The sequence below is a fragment of the Euleptes europaea genome, chromosome 6 (genome assembly GCF_029931775.1).
Source record: "Euleptes europaea isolate rEulEur1 chromosome 6, rEulEur1.hap1, whole genome shotgun sequence".
Lineage (NCBI taxonomy): Eukaryota > Metazoa > Chordata > Lepidosauria > Squamata > Sphaerodactylidae > Euleptes > Euleptes europaea.
The window spans coordinates 25829782-25847688 of NC_079317.1; the positions used below are offsets into that span (position 1 = coordinate 25829782).

The 17907-nt window shown below is 41.7% G+C and overlaps 1 protein-coding gene across 1 annotated transcript in view; it reads left to right on the top strand.

Moving 5' to 3' along the window:
* Positions 1 to 17907, top strand: part of CCDC88C (coiled-coil domain containing 88C) — a 133196-nt gene that overhangs the window by 61760 nt on the left and 53529 nt on the right. The window contains exons 5-6 of the mRNA XM_056851343.1: positions 13363 to 13421; positions 16932 to 17015. Of these exons, the coding sequence (XP_056707321.1) occupies positions 13363 to 13421; positions 16932 to 17015 (143 nt within the window). The remainder of the gene's footprint in view (positions 1 to 13362; positions 13422 to 16931; positions 17016 to 17907) is intronic.

Here is a 17907-nt window from a genome sequence, read left to right on the forward strand (position 1 = left end):
GAGGGTTTTCCAGCTGGGATTCAGTAGAGCATCTTTATGTGGTAAGACGGAGCTGATAATGATAGGCTGATGGTTGAATTTTCAAGGTACCCGGGCCTGCACTGCCCTTTTCTTTTCAGGCCTCCGTGCTTCTTTCTCCTAGCTGCGTCTGGCATCTGTATTTCCTGTTCTTTCCAGGCATTCATGTTGTGGGACTGCACACCTGGCCGCAGACTGAGTAGCTTTCTTTTCTCTCTGACAGTTGCTTTGAGTATTCTGCCCCTCAGGGCTTCCTTCTGGCTTACCTTTTAATTGGATTTTGGCCAAGAGCCAACTGAACTTTTAAACTTTCAACATATTTCTTCTATCTCTTTCCTTACTTTTGAACTTCTTAAGTTTTCTTTGAGTGTAGCACAGATTTTGCATAAAGAATGAGCTCTTGTTCCTTTCTGAAAGGAAATCTCTTGATAAGGAAAACTTTATCAAACTTTTTTTTCCTAACCTGTAGTGCGTGGTGTTTTTTTGGTCTGTTCGCTCTTTCTGAGGCTATATGACCTTTAGATTACATTATTTATCTGAAAAAATTATGTGTGTGTACAACAGCATATCTGTGTATAACCTGACAAATTTGGAAATTAATACAGAAGAGAATGCTAATATATGTGCAGAGTCTTTTTCCCTCACTAAATCCACATATGAACACACATGAAGCTGCCTTGTACTGAATCAGACTCTTGGTCCATCAAAGTCAGTATTGTCTACTCAGACCGGCAGCGGCTCTCCAGGGTCTCAGGCAGAGGTCTTTCACATCACCTACTTGCCTAGTCCCTTTAACTGGAGATGGGACTTTCTGCATGTCAAGCAGATGCTCTACTACTGAGCCACAGCTCCTCCCCAATACCTGCACATTTGGAATGCATGACTTCTAGGCACGTTTGAGCATCAAGAATTTAGTAGCATGTCATCTGATGTATAAGCAGCTCTTGTTTTTGTTTTTATTTATTTTTTGGCTTTGCTGCTTCTCCATCAGCTAAGCCCTGTTCACATGTTACAGTGAACGTATATGCAGCTTATAAGTATGTGTGCATATCTGTTTGTAAGAAAGACATAACACACATTCACATTACAAATTAAACATGGAACCAGCACCTGGATCAAGGTGGGGTTTCAGTCACCCGTACATGGGTTGAATTTAACATGAGAATTATCAGTGCACATCTAAAGAAAAATCAAGAGTGTGTGGATTGTACATGCGTTCATTGTAACGGCTGAAATTAAATCCAAAGACGGAGGTCCTGCGGCTCAGCTGGGGTGGTCCTGGGGTGAGGTGTCAGCGTACAATTACCATCTGCACCCACCGTCAAGAGCCTGGGTGTGATCCTTGATTCCTCCTTAACAGTGGAGGCTCAGGTGGCAGCCGTGGCCTAGGTGGCCTTCTTCCATCTCCACCGGGCCAGGCAGCTGGCGCCCTATCTCTCTTGTCCCGACCTAGCCATGGTGATCCAAGCAATGGTCACCTCTTGGCTAGATTACTGTAACTCACTCTACGTTGGGCTGCCCTTGAGACTGATTCGGAAACTCCAGCTGGTACACAATTCTGCGGTGAGGCTCCTTACAGGGACCTTGCCATGGGCACATATACAGCCAGTGATCCGACAACTGCACTGGCTCCAGCTGGAATACCAGATCAGGTTGAAGGTATTGGTTTTGACCTTTAAATGCCTTACATGGTCTGGGAACTTTGTATCTGTGGGACTACCTCTCCTGGTATGCCCTTCAGAGAGCTTTGTGTTTGGCAAATAATGATCTCCCCGGCCCAAATAGTGTCTGGCCATCCTCGACCAGAGCCAGGGCTTTTTCGGCCCTGGTTCCAGCCTGCTGGAACTCCTTATGTAATGAGACCAGGGCCCTGCGGGATCTTAAACAATCCCGCAGGGCTTGCAAAACAGAGTTATTCCTCCAGGTCTACGGTTGCGAACAGCTACGGTTACCATCTGAGCTGGTCTCCCTACCCTCATCCCCCGCTGTATTTTATACTATGAGAACTGTATGGGGACCCTGGTTGCTGGAAAGCCACAGCGTTTTGTTCGTTTTTGTTTATGAGTGCCATTGCTTACTTTATTTATTCTGATGTTCTGAGATTGTGTATTTTACGGTTTCATTATGAGGTTTTTATTGTATTTATTTGAATTTATTGTTGGAATGTATGCTGTGAGCCGCCCTGAGCCCGGCTTCGGTCTGGGTATAATACTAATAAATAAATAAATAACATGTGAAAAGGGCTCTAGTACCTCAAAACACATTTGCTGTTAGTGAGGAGGAATGTTAAACAGCACCTGTCACAAGATGGGAAAGGAGGGGAGGGAGCAAGGAAGCTAAAAGTGTGTATAGCGAAGAAAGGGAGAAGACTGAAATGAGAATAAGAAAGGCAATAAATTAGTCACTATGCAGTGATCTTTTACTAAGACAGAGTGTAATTCAGAACTGGATCTGCATATCCATTATGGTGGCAGGCTTATTGTGCGATATTCATTGAGTTAATGCCTGAGCTCCAAGATCATTGTTGAGCTACACCCAAGGCAATGAAACTGATCTCTCCCAGCATTCACATCTCTAAAGACTATGAAGGGGGGGGGGGCGGTTATTGGTAGTTTGTTTGCATATTTTGTACAATTTGCTAGTATTCCCTCCCCCTTTCCTTTGCAAAATTATAAAGAGTTGTATCCATTTTTGCTGTGAGCCAGTGTTGTTAAAAATTGACAACATTCAACATGCTGCTGAAAGAGGAATAAACAGCTGACCAGGAATGGAATAAATACCAGGGCCTCCAAACTGAGGTTTATGTGTATGGACAGGACTTTGTAAAAAAGGTTCCGGTGGGGAGGGGGATCCAGGAAATTACAGGCCAGTTAGCTTAACATCTGTTCCAGATAAATTGATGGAAAGCATTATTAAAGATAGAATTGTCAAGCATATAGAAGGGCAAGGCCTGCTGAGCAAAACCCAACGTGGCTTCTGTAAAAGTAGGTCCTGTCTCACTAACCTTTTAGAGTCTTTTGAAAGTATCAATAAGCATGTGGACATGGAGAGAGGAGGCAACAGCAGTGATGTGCATACAGGTTTTGATCTGTAGCCCTAAACTGTATAATGTATGGCTGCCACCACTGAATCATCAGTGGATAACCTCAGTTGTAATTTTCTGGTTATCTGTCCAAATTTCGTCTAGGTGTGTAGAAATATTACGACAGATCTGCAGAACTGACTCATCTAACCATGTATCACCTTGGTAACACTTCCATCTCCCTGAGTTTGTATTGTCCTGGACAGGCAGCCAGTGACCAAAGGTTTATTTACTCTTTTGCAGGGCAGCATCTGTGGCTGGTGGACTGTGTTCTGCTTGATGGGTCACTAGTTATGCTGCCTGCTTAGGATTTCAGTGGGGAAACCTGTTTGGACACGGTGTTTGTGTTGCTGATCATCTGGAGAGTTTTGAAATCAATTTAATACCTTGTTAGAAGCAAAATAAGTTTCCTCCGCTTGAAAACAATCCATGAAAGTACAAAGTCCTAACACTTATGAGGAAATCAAGAAGTCTTCTTCCCACGATCACTAATAAATGCCTGGAGAAGACTTTTTTTCTCATTATGAATGTTAAGGATTTAAGCTTCCTCTTGTGTATTTACTTTTCAAGGCCTATTTCCTTCCTTGTTTTGTTTCATAACTCTCCAGGGCGACAAAATGTAGTATAGTGTGGCGTATGGTCTTCCACCTTTGAATTGAAAAGCCAGGGTGGCATAAGTAGATCGCTGCTCATTTTGGAAATTTAAACAGTGTGTGTGTGTTTATTGCCAACACAGCTGTGAAAGGATCCAGTCTTGGACTTCAATTTGCCTGACTGTATACCAGCTCCCAGCCTCTCCACCACCTATTATCTTTCTGTGAATTACAAATCAGTTTGGGATAATCTATTAAGGGCTATTACTGTGCCCGTAGAATGATAAATTAGATAGCAAATTAAAAATACAGTTCTTGTAGATTTACAGAAAACAGGAATCTTGCCAATTTGCACCCAGATGTTTAAAACAAAACTTGATTGGGGGAGGGGAGTCCAGACTGACTACAGGTCTGTTGGTTGTAAGAACTCTGACTTCATTTTACTAAATCCCCACTCAGCCAAGAAGCCTGCTGGGTGATCTTGGGCCAGGCACTTTCTCTCATCCTAACCTCCACCACAGGGTGGTTGTGATGATAAAATGCCGAAGAGAGAACCTCGTATACTAGGGATGTGCATTCAGATATATCCGAACCAAATATATATCAGAAAAATACCATATTGGTATTTTCCGGATATATTCAGGTCTCCGGATGGTATCCGGGATTTTACAGGGTACTGGGAAATGGGTCCCAAAAAAGCCTGGAAATAGTTGGGATTAAACTGGAGCATTGGAAGACAGCTTTTGAAGACTCTCAGGGCTGGCCCCCCACAATGTCTGTGTCTTCCTGGGCTTAGTATCAGCTGCCTGGTTGATTGGTCGTATGTTGTGCCCTTTTAAATCATTTTTGTTGACTTAGCAATGTTGTGTTGTTTGAGTGAGTTGCTTCGTGTAAGGTTTGCTTTTAGCAGTGGATTCTCCCATTTGACATTGCTGTAGATTCTCAGGTTGTGTGTTGGTTGGATTCTCTGATTTTACATATGCTAGGCTTGCAACAATGTTCCTATTTGGGTTGGGTTGGGCAATTCCAGGATTGTACATTAGCATGGATTCTTGAATTTTACATTTTTAAAAAAATCCTATAGGAATCAGTGGAAGATGACTGGGGACACCTCATTCAGGGGCCCATGGAATTCTACCTCTTGGTCCAATTCACTTGAAATTTGGTGTTATTTAAAGGACAGGCACAAGCAGCTGTGCTGCAGTTTTAGTGCAAGTAGCTTTAAAAACACCCCCTCCAGCTCCCTGAAAAGATTCCTCATAGGGAATAAAGGAGCTGAAAAATATCAGAATCCTGAAAAAACTCCAGTTCTGAATAACACACCAGTATTTGGAACCCGGGAAACCAGGAATACCAATATTTTTTGGCTCCCTGATATCCTGATCGGAAAAATACCGATGCATATCCCTAACATATATTGCCTTGAGCTCCTCAGAGGAAGGGGTGGGAATAGAAATGAAACTTTGGTTACAGCTAGCTCAGCTGCTGAGGTGTTGTGGAATGTTTATGAGCATTCCACCTGTTCACACATTACTGATAGCACAAAAGGTCTTGGGAACTGCCTAGAAGTATTGAGAAGAAGCACACAGAATAATAGAATCAGCACTATCACAGTGTTATACAACTGATAAGGTATATGTGGGGAGGGGGGAGGGGGCATTTGAAAGGTTAGTTGGGGCTGTGATTGAGTGAATGGGTTATTGTGCGAGAGTATTACAAACAAAAAACCATTATTCACAGACATTAGCAATTTCCTTGTGAAAAACCTTTATTAAGTAGCAATATGGATGAATTAAATGTCTTTGAACCTTTATAATTCTCCTTTCTCACCATGCTCATCTCCCCCCTCCTTTATATTTCTTGTGGGGGAGGGTGCTGTAATCTCTTTCCTTGCCTCTCAACAATCCCACCATCTGCTTCTCACCATTCCTTTCCTGTGTGAGTGTGGGGGCTCTGTGGCCCAATACTGTAGAGAGGCTTCCAGATTCCAGGTTTTATTCCCTCAGGGCATAAAGGCTGTAGGGAGCAGATGGCTTCTGTGCTGATCCCTGGGTTTAATGGCTCAAGTGACCTAGTGTGATAGTGGCTGCCTTGGAATTCTCAGAAAAAGAAGGAAAATGCCATTGTGATAGGTTCTTGTAGGTTATCCGGGCTGTGTGACCATGGTCTTGGTATTTTCTTTCCTGACATTTCGCCAGCAGCTGTGGCAGGCATCTTCAGAGGAGTAACACTGAAGGACAGTGATAACTTGTATAGAGTGACCAGCTCCTCTGAGCCTAGTTAGTGCAAACCTTAAAAGACCAAGAACTTTGTGGTGCTCTAAGGACTAAGTTTTGTAGTGGATGGAGAACTGGGGGGGAGGGGGTATGTATACACATTGCTTGAGTTACTGTGAAGAAGAAGAAAAGACCTCATAGATAATGCAAGTGCATATAATGTGGCTTTGTGAAACATTCATTCACTACCTAATCTAAACATAATTTGTCCATTCTGAAGCTTCAAAGTATGAATACTGATCAATCATTCTAATTCTAATGAAGGGCCATTGTTTCATGTAGCAGTGTAGCTTGATAAGATTCTTAAGGATCCTAAGAGAATTTCAGAGAGGTTATGTTTTTCTGCAATTTTTCATTTTAACCTAAAATTAGATGCTGCATATAGAAACATGCAGAATACATGCATGTATATGTATTCCTACATTTTGTGTTTCATATATCTGATTATTTAGGGGTTCTTGCTTATAACATTTCACATCACTATTAAAAAGTGTGGCTACTTTTTCTGCAGTTGGTTTGTGGTGTGTTTTTCCTCACCCACATGCATCCCATTCAGTTCTCGCTAGAAAAGAACAAAACTTCCCCTCGAAACTGACATATTTTGGCACAAGGCAGCAAATGTGACATCGTCGCATATTTATCTCTTTTCCCCATCTGAGAGAGGTCTAAGGGAATAAGTGTAACTCTGTAGGAAACCTGTCTGCCACCTGATCGTTCTGCTGATTTTCCTCTGAGGAAGGGGTCTTCGTCTCCAGAGAATCTTGCTTGATGGATCTTGCTCTTAATATTGACAATTAACATCTAATTATCATAATGGTATCACCATCTGAGACTATGGAGCAAGCATCTCAACTATGGAAATCGCAACAATGCGCACAGTATCCACTGCACTAGTGCTGGTGTCAAAATATAAGGGTAAAAGTCCGCTCTGCGGTTGGCAAATGGTACAAAGTAAAAGGCTGTTAGCCTCAGTCACCTCTGTCATTGAAGCTTATTAACTTTCTCTATATACAAACAAGAAAGAGGTATGCAGAAAGAAAAAGATCAAGATTGTTAGACAGTTGAAGTCCTGTACAAGGTATTGACCAAATGATGTGCTTTTCAGATTACACAGCCAAGTTCTAGAAAAGTATACAAGGTAGTAAACTAGATTTGATTTATTATGATTAAAAGGGTGTCGTTGTAATCCATTCAATCTGGATATTTGCTATCAAGTGGCAATGAGTCTAGCACTGCTGCATTCTCCCGTTACAAGCATATACAAAATCCCTAAGTGATTTTAATTAAGTAGAGTATATGGGTGTGTTAATATGGGGACTGATTACTGCTGGTAATGCAAAATAGATATGCATAATATAGACCTGTACTTTCATAAAATATATTTGTATATGTACTGCCACAGTTTATAGATACTACCACAGTATTCTTATATAACTTTGTCCCAAAATTTAGCATGATTATTCTATTTTGCCTGTATATGAAGATACTGCCTGAGAAAGCAAGAATCATCTGTTGGGATTGTGTCTCTTCAGGTTAGCTCACTTCAGTCTTTATGCCACACATAGTTTTGCATCCTGCTTAATCCGCTGATGGAAGAGGTATTGGTTTTGCTTATCCTCCCACTCCCCACAGTTTTTCTGAGGGTCCTCTGTCCCTCAGGAGCATCATTTCAGTGGACATTTTGCGCTGCAGCAGGAGAGGGAGCAAGAAAGTCACCCTCTACTGATGAAAGTCCCTCAGATATTGGTAATTTTCAAGGGGCTCATAACCTATCAAGCCAAAACACAACCTCCCTTGGAACATGAAAACAGGGAGTTGTGAAGCACCTGCGAAATCACAATGCAGGTATAGCAGACTGTCTTTGGCTTCATGGGTTACATGTTTTGCATGCCCCGTAAGGTGCTTAGGCTTGGTTTAAAAGATTTAGAATGATGAGCTGAGCTACATCAGACTGCAGATAGACAGCCATTGGAGGATCACATGTTGAAATGTTCCTATATGCAAAACTCCCTGAGTAAGGTCACAGAATCAGCATTGCTGACAAATGGCCTTCTAGCCTCTTCTTAAAAACCTCCAGGGAAGGAGAGCTTACCACCTCCCAAGGAAGCCTGTAGTATAGTCTGTAGTCTATTCTGTGATTTGGGGGGGGGAGTAACATTAACATATAGTGGTACCTCATTACCACCCTATTCTCCTGTATGTGTGAACCAGGCCTCAGTTTTACTAGAGAAGAACGATGAAATACATATTCACACAAAGAACATACCAAAGGAGACCGCAAGGAGTGATCAGTAGTTGCTGATAGTGATACATATTGTTCTATGTACACATTACAGCCCAATTTTGTGTACCCCCCATTCTTAAATTTGTATGTAGGTATGCCTGTCTGTGTTCCTTTTGACTCTTGTGTTTACTACAGAACCATGCATCAAAAGATGAGATTAATGTACCTGATATGATTCTTCAGTGTGAATTTAAAATATGAATCTATGCCTCTGTTCCATGGTTGTAGCAAGTGCACTGTGTGAGAGTATAATGTCTGTGCAGTGCCTCTTAATGAAGAAAACCACCTAGTTCAACTTCAGGATAAAGTAAAGTGAGACCACACTTGATATACCTTCCAACATTTGGCAGGAGCAGAATATGCCTTTTAAAGAGCTGCCATCAACTTAATCACGTATTTGCTTCATTTTTTTTTTTTTTGCTTGTCTGCTGTTATTCTTGGTAATGTCTAATAATTGCCATTATGCAATTTCACTTGTGCATCTGTCATTCAAATGGAAGTGAGGAAGAGCATAGGGTTTTTTTTGTGTGTAAATTAGAGCTATAATCATACTACACTAGTCAAAGCCTGGCATGGTTCTCTGCTGTGAGATCACCAAGTGCTTGTTTTTGTATACAAGAGAACTTGATTTGAAGTTATTTGTATTACTTGTCGTCATTTAAATTATGGTTTGCCTTTTTGTGTGCTTGGATAACTTGTTCTTTGAGAAGTAGGCATTAAGAAATACGGTGAAGAAAACAATGCCACCTATGGAGATTATAATGCCTTGTTTTCTTGAACTTCCTGACAGAGCGGTTCCTCAGTGGAACAGACTTCCTGGGGAGGTGGTGGGATCTTCTTTCGAGGTTTTTAAGCAGAGGCTAGATGGCCATCTGACAGCAATGCTGATTCTGTGAACTTAGGCAGATCATGAGAGGGAGGGCAGGAAGGGTTGCTTCAGTGCTTGGCTCTTGTGGCCCTTTCTTACATGCCCAAGGAAATGCCGATCACCACTTTGGGATCAGGAAGGAATTTTCCTCCAGGACAGTTTGGCCAGGGATCCTGGAGGGGTTTTTGTTTGTTTGTTTTTTACCATCTTCTGGGTATGGAGCAGGGGTCACTGTGGGTGTGTTGGGGGGGAGAGGTAGTGAATTTCCTGCATGATGCAGAAAGTTGGACTACATAACCCTGGAGTTCCAACTCTGTGATTCTAGGTAATAGGAAATGGGGGTGGAGAAGTAACAGAATTCTATGCAAAATTCTACTCCAGTTGAAGACAATTGGAATAACTCTGCATAAGATTGCACTGGAAACTGAATTATTGGAGCCTTAGATATAAATAATTGTGCAAGTCACTTTACCAAACAGACCCATTAAAATGCCAGCATTATTTGGAATCTTGTTCTGTTAGTTTGCTTTGGAAACTCTTTAAAAGGGATTTGTTTATGGAGACATTGTTACCTTTATGTTTAAAAGGTGCAAAGGATGAGTGCTGAGAGGAGAAACCAGGACACTGGAACACACAAAAAGCAGTAAAAACAGCTCTTTCCCTGCTCCCTTACCAACTTCTACAGCAGTGATTTTTCTTCACACTGAATTTCACCCCCTGAGTCAATTAGTAATTAGGCCGCTTTGCCATTTGTAAATCTAAATGTCTGCCACGATCAATTTTCATTTGTTTCCTGTGGATAGCACCATAGGCTTTGCATAGCAAGGCATGATAATGTATCTCGGGGAAAGGGCTCGCACAGGTAATGATTTATCCATTTACCCTCTCCTCATGCATTTTAAAATGGAGGAATGAGATCCATGGTGCCTCTGAGTTTTAGCATGTGTTCAAAAAATGTTTCCTATTTTCCCCAGATGTGCAATGAATCCTATCTCTGTTTCATTTCTACAAAAGACGTATGAATACCCCTGATTTCCATGGCTTCGTCTACATTGTGCTTGGTTACAGTGAAGATGGTGATTTCTCTGGAGAGACCTTATTTCATTTAGCATAAAAGGAAGTCTGGTTGGGTAGTTGCTATAGCAAATATGCTTGCTGCTAACAGTCTGTATGTGTATATTATTATATTCATGTGTCCACCACTCCAATGGTTCCAGGGTAGAAGGCAGATTGTGCGAGGTCTTTTCTTCCTTAATATGAATGGAGAATTGTTCAAATATTAGCGAATAAAGCCAGGAATTTTGTTTTTGTGGGAGCTGCCCAAGCAGGAGGTTTTTACGCTGCAGGGGCATTGAGAGCTTAATGCATAGGAGTACAAATCTAAATGCAGGTAGTAAAACAGGCAAAGGTCCAAGTGTCAATCATTTCCATTGTTTTGCTAGTATTGACTGGAAGGCAGGAAGAAGTTTTCTTACAGTCATACAATACTGCCTCATACTGGGTCAGGCCAGTGGCCCATTTGAGTCAGGATTGTCTGCTGTGACTGGCAATGGCAGAGGAAGGTCTGGGGCAGGTACAGGTGTTTGCCAAGACGTGCTGCTTGCAGCCTTTTAACTGGAGGTGTCAGGATTAAACCTGAGACCTTCTGCCTATAAAGCGCTGTGCTATACCCCAGTCACTGCTTGAGCTTCTTACAAAGCAATTGAGTAAACATCACCTGCATGGTATTTCCTATATATTCCTCAAGTAAAAGGACTAGAGATCTGGAACACGATCTGTTTCCGCATAAAGTTTCTGCCGCCTGCATGAAAGATCAGCCTGTTTCCCTGCTCAACACACACATGTTAGCAGTGCCCGGGTGTGTGTTCTTTGAGCTTGTAAATCTTTCGTTTCATCTTCAGTCATGTTGTTGGCAAACTTAGAAATGTTTTAATACAGACTCTAGGTGATTTTTTTAACGGAGGGAAAAAATGGGCAATTGTGACAAGAATAAGGTCTGGGAGCTGTTTTCTGTGAAATGCAGACTTGATGTAATGGGGGCTTGGTATTTTGGCCCTGATCCAGGAAAGCACTTAAGCAGATTAACTATCTTGTTCACAGTTAGATGACTACTTTTGTGCATGAATTAGGCAGTAGCTTAAAATTCATTGTGAGACCCAGAGAACTTGGGAGTGAAAATTGCTTTCATATGCTAAGCTGTGGGACTTTGGCATTTTGGAATGCTGGCTGTGTTTCAGTTTTGTGTATGTTTAAACTAGGAAGTGGCTTAATCTTGAATGCTCATCATTTGCATGGATCATGCTCCAGCATTGCCGGTAGCTGATTTTAAATGGTGCTGAAAAGTGCAGAATCCGCGAGTGGAACTGATAGAGATACCTGCCTTGTTTCTTTTTTTCAGCTCCCCTTCTGACTCCACTTTCTGGAGCTTCTTCCTGTTGCAGCACCGGAATAAACCAGTGCTGGTAATGCACAAGAGCTGTGGTTGCAAGGGGGAAAGGAGGAATTGTAGGGCAGGGATGGAGAAGCCTGGGGTTAGGTTCATTGCTCAGTCCTGAAACTCACTGAGTGGTGACAGGTCAGTCACTGTTGCTTCGGTGTAACCTGCTCCTGAAGATAACCTTTTGCATTTCACTGTACACAGAAGGTCCAGAGTTCAGTTCCCCAGCCATATCCGTTTAGGCTGCCAGGAGCAGGCACTGAGAAAGTCCTTTCTCTGCCTATGACCATGAGAGCTGGTGTCAGAGTAGACAGTGCAGAGCTTGGTGGATCTACTGACCAGTTCAGTTTCTGGCAGTTTATTATTCATGGTCATAATTTATATTATAATGAATTCTTGGAGCTGTGAGGTTGGGGTTGCATTCATGGACACAACACAAAGGGATGACCTCCATGCCTTCAGATCTCTCCAAAATTGGAAAGCATGTCCTGATCGCTCAAAGAGCAATATGGGCAGAACTTATTAGATGCATAAGCTCTTTCCTTGAGTTCAGCTGAACTTGGGGAGTGAGCAGTATAAAACAATTATCCTTGGCTGGTTGTCAAAAGCCATTGAATGTGGGAAGAAGGAGCTGCCTAAAATCTGGAATGACATTTGCCTAAAAACTCTGAATGTCCTCAAGATTTGTAGATTGCCCCTTGAGGGTCATGCGGGCCCTGTTAAGAATCATCAGGCTGCATCCATGGCATTGGGTATGGTGCCGTTGTAGTGCTATAGTAACCAGGAACCAGTTCAGCCATGCTAGAAAATCCTGTTACAAGTTATTGCTACAATGTAGTATCCAGTGATGCATGGGTGCAGCCTCTCAACTGAAACATCTTTGTGGGTTCTTTCTCATCCTGCAGACAAGCACAGAGGAACAGCAGTGATTTTAATTGCGCCTGGAGAGGCTGTGTGAGGAGGTGAAGCATTGTTCGGAAGCTAAAGTTGGAATAAACTACAGTGTTTTGAACAAGTAGATGAAGACATGTTGTGATGCCCCAGAACAGCTACTCATTGGTGCAAAGAAACAATGCTAATTTGCATAAACCACATAAAAAATCATAAGCCCCTCCCCCTTCCCAAGTGCAAATTGTGGCATGGATGAGACATAACAAAAGAGAATGGCTTGCTGTTATGTGAACGAACTGGAGGCGTCTTTGGCCTCACATATGCCTTTCTCCCGTCACATGCAGCAAAACAGTCTATGTCCATAGTTTGCTTCTGCATCCAAACCATTAAACTATGTTTTGTGATAGTCCTGCAAACCTGGATTCAGAACTAGAGCATAATCCCGATCTGCAGGAAAAATGCAAACTGTAGTTTGCTGTTATATGTGAACCAGCAAATGATTTACCACAAAAGCAGAAGCAACTCCTTATCTAGCTGCATGAGGGAGAAACACTCCCCCTCCCTGCTGGGGCACATTCACATAGAGGCAAAACATGGTTTGCTATTGTGTCTAAATTGTGGCTGTATCTGTTAATTTTTGCCATTTGGTTTTCTGAGTTTTCATGCACCCTTGCTCAGATTTGGGGGAAATTTCTTAGCAAGCATGAGAGCTGAGAAGTTTAACACAGAAGTTGAAATTCTCAAAAATATAAGCAAAACTACATCAAATTATGCTGTAAACTGTCTTAAAAGCTTAAGGGATGTGCCATCTCTGGGAAAGTGCTTTGCTTCTTAGTTCTAGTTCATAAATTTTTGTTCTTTTAAAAAGAATCTTTGTAATAATCTGTATTTGGGATCAATTTTTGTCTCTTAGGTAAAAGTATGGATGAAATTAAAAAGCTGCTGTTGTTGGTGTTGGGTTGTGCTGTGCAGGTAAGTCTACCACTAGTTTACTACTTAAGCTACAGTTACAGCAGCTGTTCATGAAACTGATAAATTAATTTATACTAGCTGCCTAATCTATCTTTGTCCCAGGCAGCAGGCAATCTGCAGTAGTATACTTAGCTCTTACACATTGCCTGAAAGTAAAATTCACTCAGCACAGCCAGAATTCAAACAAAATCACTCTGGTTGTAATTATTACTGATGGCATACCAGAATAACACGAACAATTTGTCTATACTTCTTTGTGCCAACTGAGAATAACAGCTCATTCCTGAGCCTTGCAGCAGCCCGGGACAACATGGCCAAGATGCCAGAACAGCTCCTCCAAAAAGGTTCCCTGGCCACTGCAAGTCAAATAAAAGCCTTTTAAAAAGTAAAAAAAGGAAAATGGGGGAAATCCCCCGTTGAAAACAATGATGCACCAACAAAAAGCTGGCACAGCAGCACCGTTTCTCAAGAGTCGTCCTGGGCTGCTTAGGAGGCTGAGTAAAGTCAGCTCTGCCCCTGGGAACATGCGCCGCACAGGGAACCCCCACACACCAGCGCCGCAATTCTCTTCCAGGTATTGGAGAGGCTGTGGTGTTGGAGGAGCCCCGTGTAGCTCTGCAGCGCCCAGGCGCCGACAGAACTGCCCCCACTGCCAACATAAGTGCCTCTTATTCTGTGATAAGAGGGCACTTACGCTGCCGGCAGAGTCACGCCACCTCCACCCCACTTTCAGCCCAGTTCTCAGAAATGGGCTGTAAGTCTTTCTGCATCATGTTTCAGAGGGTAGCCATGTTGGTCTGCAGCAGATTTGAGTCCAGTAGCACCTCAGATTTCATGAAGAGTTACAGTGGATCATCCATCCACCTGTATCTATGGAGCAGTGAGCTATGTATGCAGAGATGCTCCACCCTTTATCCTCAAATGTCCTCTGCTCCAGAGTCAGGGAACTGGAGAATATCCAAGGGGTGTGGTAGGGGCATCAAAACCCAGCCAGCTCCTGTCCTTGGCAGTGTCTTTATAACAGTGTAAACCTACCTTTCCCAAGCATTTGCTCTCATGTCCTCAGGTTACCAAAGAAGTTGCCAGAGAGCAAAAGGTACCTGAGATCTTTGTATAGCATTCTGCTGCAGAGATCACGTGCAGTTTCTTCCCCAGTCTCCCCCTGCGTTTCATGATCATCCCAACAAAATGAGCTGTAGCTCATGAAAATTTTGTATGCCACAATCAATTTGCTAGTCCGTGATAAGACTTGGGTTTTTTTGCGGGGGGTGGGGGCGATTGCTTCAGCACTTGAACTTTGTCAGAGGAACATCAAAGGGAGATTCTAGCTGTGCATATTTATACAGCAACCATGTGGATAAGATCAGATTTGGTGAGAGTGGAGAAGCAAAAATATGCATGAGGAGGGAAGGACCATACAGAACATGGTGGTCATGAAAAGCCTAGCAAGGCTGATGTTTTCATCTCCATTGTTCCCTGTTGACATGTGGGAACCTGTACACAAAGTATGTGAAACAAGAGAGATTAACAGGAGGAACTGATTTTGTTCAGTAAGGGATTGCCTTAACTTGTCCCTCCTCTTCTATAATCTTTTGAACTTGCATGATGATTATAGTCGCAGTAAAGCAATCTGAAGTGCATAATGCAATAATCCTCTTCCAGGGCTACCCTTTTGCATTCTTAAAACACTTAATGCTTAACCACAAATAAAAAAGGGAGGACCATCCAGTGCCTAATCTTGCCTATTCCAAGGCATTTTTATTCTGTTGTTCCTTTTTTTAAAAAAAACTTTTCTTTTTGTGAAGCCGATGATTAATAGGATTTGATGTAGAATCATCTGCTAGCCTTGATTAAATATTAAACCAGTGGCTCACCGATTCACAGAGTAAATGCACTCAAAATATGTGGTAATTAATCAAAGAAAAAGACCAGTGTTCTGTGTACCAGAGCTTTGTGTCTGGGATGCCACTTTGGGGTGGCTTAGTAAACAACAAAAGCATCACCAGGCGGCCTGTGTTTATGATCTGACCTTCTTTCTATGGGGTCTGACTAATGTTGCCATGCTTTAGGACACTCAATCCTGCTTGGTTGTGTCAAGTCAATTATGTCAGGGTAACTCTCTCTTTATATGGCTGTGCCAATTTTGGTACTTTCTAATTGTTGTATTTCTAATAGAAGACTAGCCTTATGGGTGGTGTGCCATATTATATTTCCACTTCAGGAGCTTTGAAATCAGTAGCCATACTTCTGGTTGTTTCAGAGAGTAGCTGTGTTGATGCAGTAGAAGAGCTAGATTCAAACCAGATCTGACAAAGAGAAGCTTTGACTCTCGCAAGCTTTATACCCTGAAAATCCTGGTCTCTAAGGTGCTACTGGACTCTAATCTAATACTTCTGGTTGTGATCTTCAAACCAGTTAAGCCAGTCTTTTAGCAATTCATTATTATCCCATTGTCTTTAATGGGATTAAACAATTTTAAATTTAAACTGAACTGTTTTGAATGTTTCACAACTTGAAATGCACATGGTGGACATTTTAGGCGGGAAAGCTCTTCCGTAGATGAATAGCCTGGAATTGGGGTATTGCAAGGGCCACTGGTATCTACTTCAGACTGCCTGCCAAGTTAGGTCTCCCTTCAAGACCCTTTTCTGTGTGCCCATATCTTCACAGGCAAGGTGAGTAGTAAGAAGTGCCTTTTCTGTAGTGGCTGCTGGACTGTAGCACTCCCTCCACACATCTGTTTTCTAGATGCTTTTTTTAACCATCTTACTTTTAGGTAGCAGGTCAAGACCTAGGTTTGTTCAGTAAAGTTTAGATTTATTCATCCATGCTTCTGGTTGATTTTGTTTAGTGTATGTATGCTTGTAAGAGAGAGAGAGATCTATTGAGTGTTTTCTGGATAATTTCCCCCTCTTCTACGGCCTCTGATTTTGGGATATATATATTGCTGATTGCAGCTAATTAATGTTTTGTGTAGTCTATAGTTCTGCTGGTATTAATCATGTTTTTGTTAGTGGGCTTAGAGGAGGATTTAAAAAAAATAAAGTAACTAGCACCTGGGTGCATAATGTATATGAACCAAACCTTAATTTAATGTAGGGAAATCAGAAAAACAGAAACCATAAGAGAGAAGCAAAAGTGAGAAATGCATTTGAGAAACTGTGGGTCTACATGGACAGAGGCATGGATAAAGTTTGTGGGATAAAATTTATGTAATAAACTGTAGCTCCATTGAAAATCAGTAGTTTTTCATTCATAAGCAACAAGAATGAAAGAAGGCCGTGCAGAAATGTTGTGATTGAAAGGTTTTAAAACCCTGTGCCTGTCCACCATACCAGTTCCTGCCGCTTAAGGATGAGACATGGGATATCTAAGTCTCAGTATCAAACTAATTTTCAGGAGTTGTTTTTGATTTAACATCCATAAAGTAAAATTTAAGAGCAGGATTCTTGAATATAAGAAAATGTTCTCATTATAGTGGTGGTGATCATTTTTTGTTGTTGCTCATAGTGTGAAAGAAAAGAAGAATTCATTGAAAGGATAAAGCAGTTAGATATTGAAACCCAGGCTGCGATTGTTTCCCACATTCAAGAGGTAGGGTAATCAACTCCTCAAACATTTTCTTTCATGCTGTTGTGGAATGTTTAGTGGTGAGTTTATTAATTTTGTCTTTATGCTTTTACAAAGGGAGGGACATTTGAAACAATTGCTTATTTGCTTTCTTTATAGCCCCTGTTTCCCCACCAAGACTCAATGTGGATTACACGGTATAAAACTGTGCAATCTGGATTCAGGGGTATTTTGCAACTTACATCTGTGTTAAACAGAAATGGAGAAATGAGGGTTCACAAACAAGACCCCCCTTTTCTAGGCATATTTTATAATGATGATTTTATAAATTGTGGTTTCTGATTACATGGCATGCCACCTTGGGAACTTGTTTGTTGGCATAGGAATAAATATAAATATAATATTACATAATATACAGCAGCTAGACTGTTATGCAGTTCTTTTGTGTATGATTCAGGATACACAATGTGTAATTAATTCACTGCCACAGGATGGAGTGATGGCCGCTGGCATAGGTTGCTTCAAAAGAGGATTAGTCAAGTTCATGGAGGTCAAGCAGTGGCTATTAGCTATAATAGTTCCATGTCTACTGCACTTCTAAATCTCAGTTGTTAGGAGGCAGCAGCAAGGAAGGCCTTGGCTTCTGTGGCCTTGCTGTGGTCCTTCTGGGACATCTATTTGGCCACTGTGGGAAACAGGATGCTAGACCACATAGACCATTTGTCTGATCCAGCACATATTATCTTTTATGATGTACTATATAAATTATAATTTACACTATTCCTGCTGGGTTTTATTAATTTGCAAATGTTGCCGTAATTATTTGTGTGCTTCATGATTTTCAGATTGACTTGGTTGCATTGTATTTGTAATTTACTTATACATCCAATGTCGTCTTCTGGCTTTTTCAATCTAG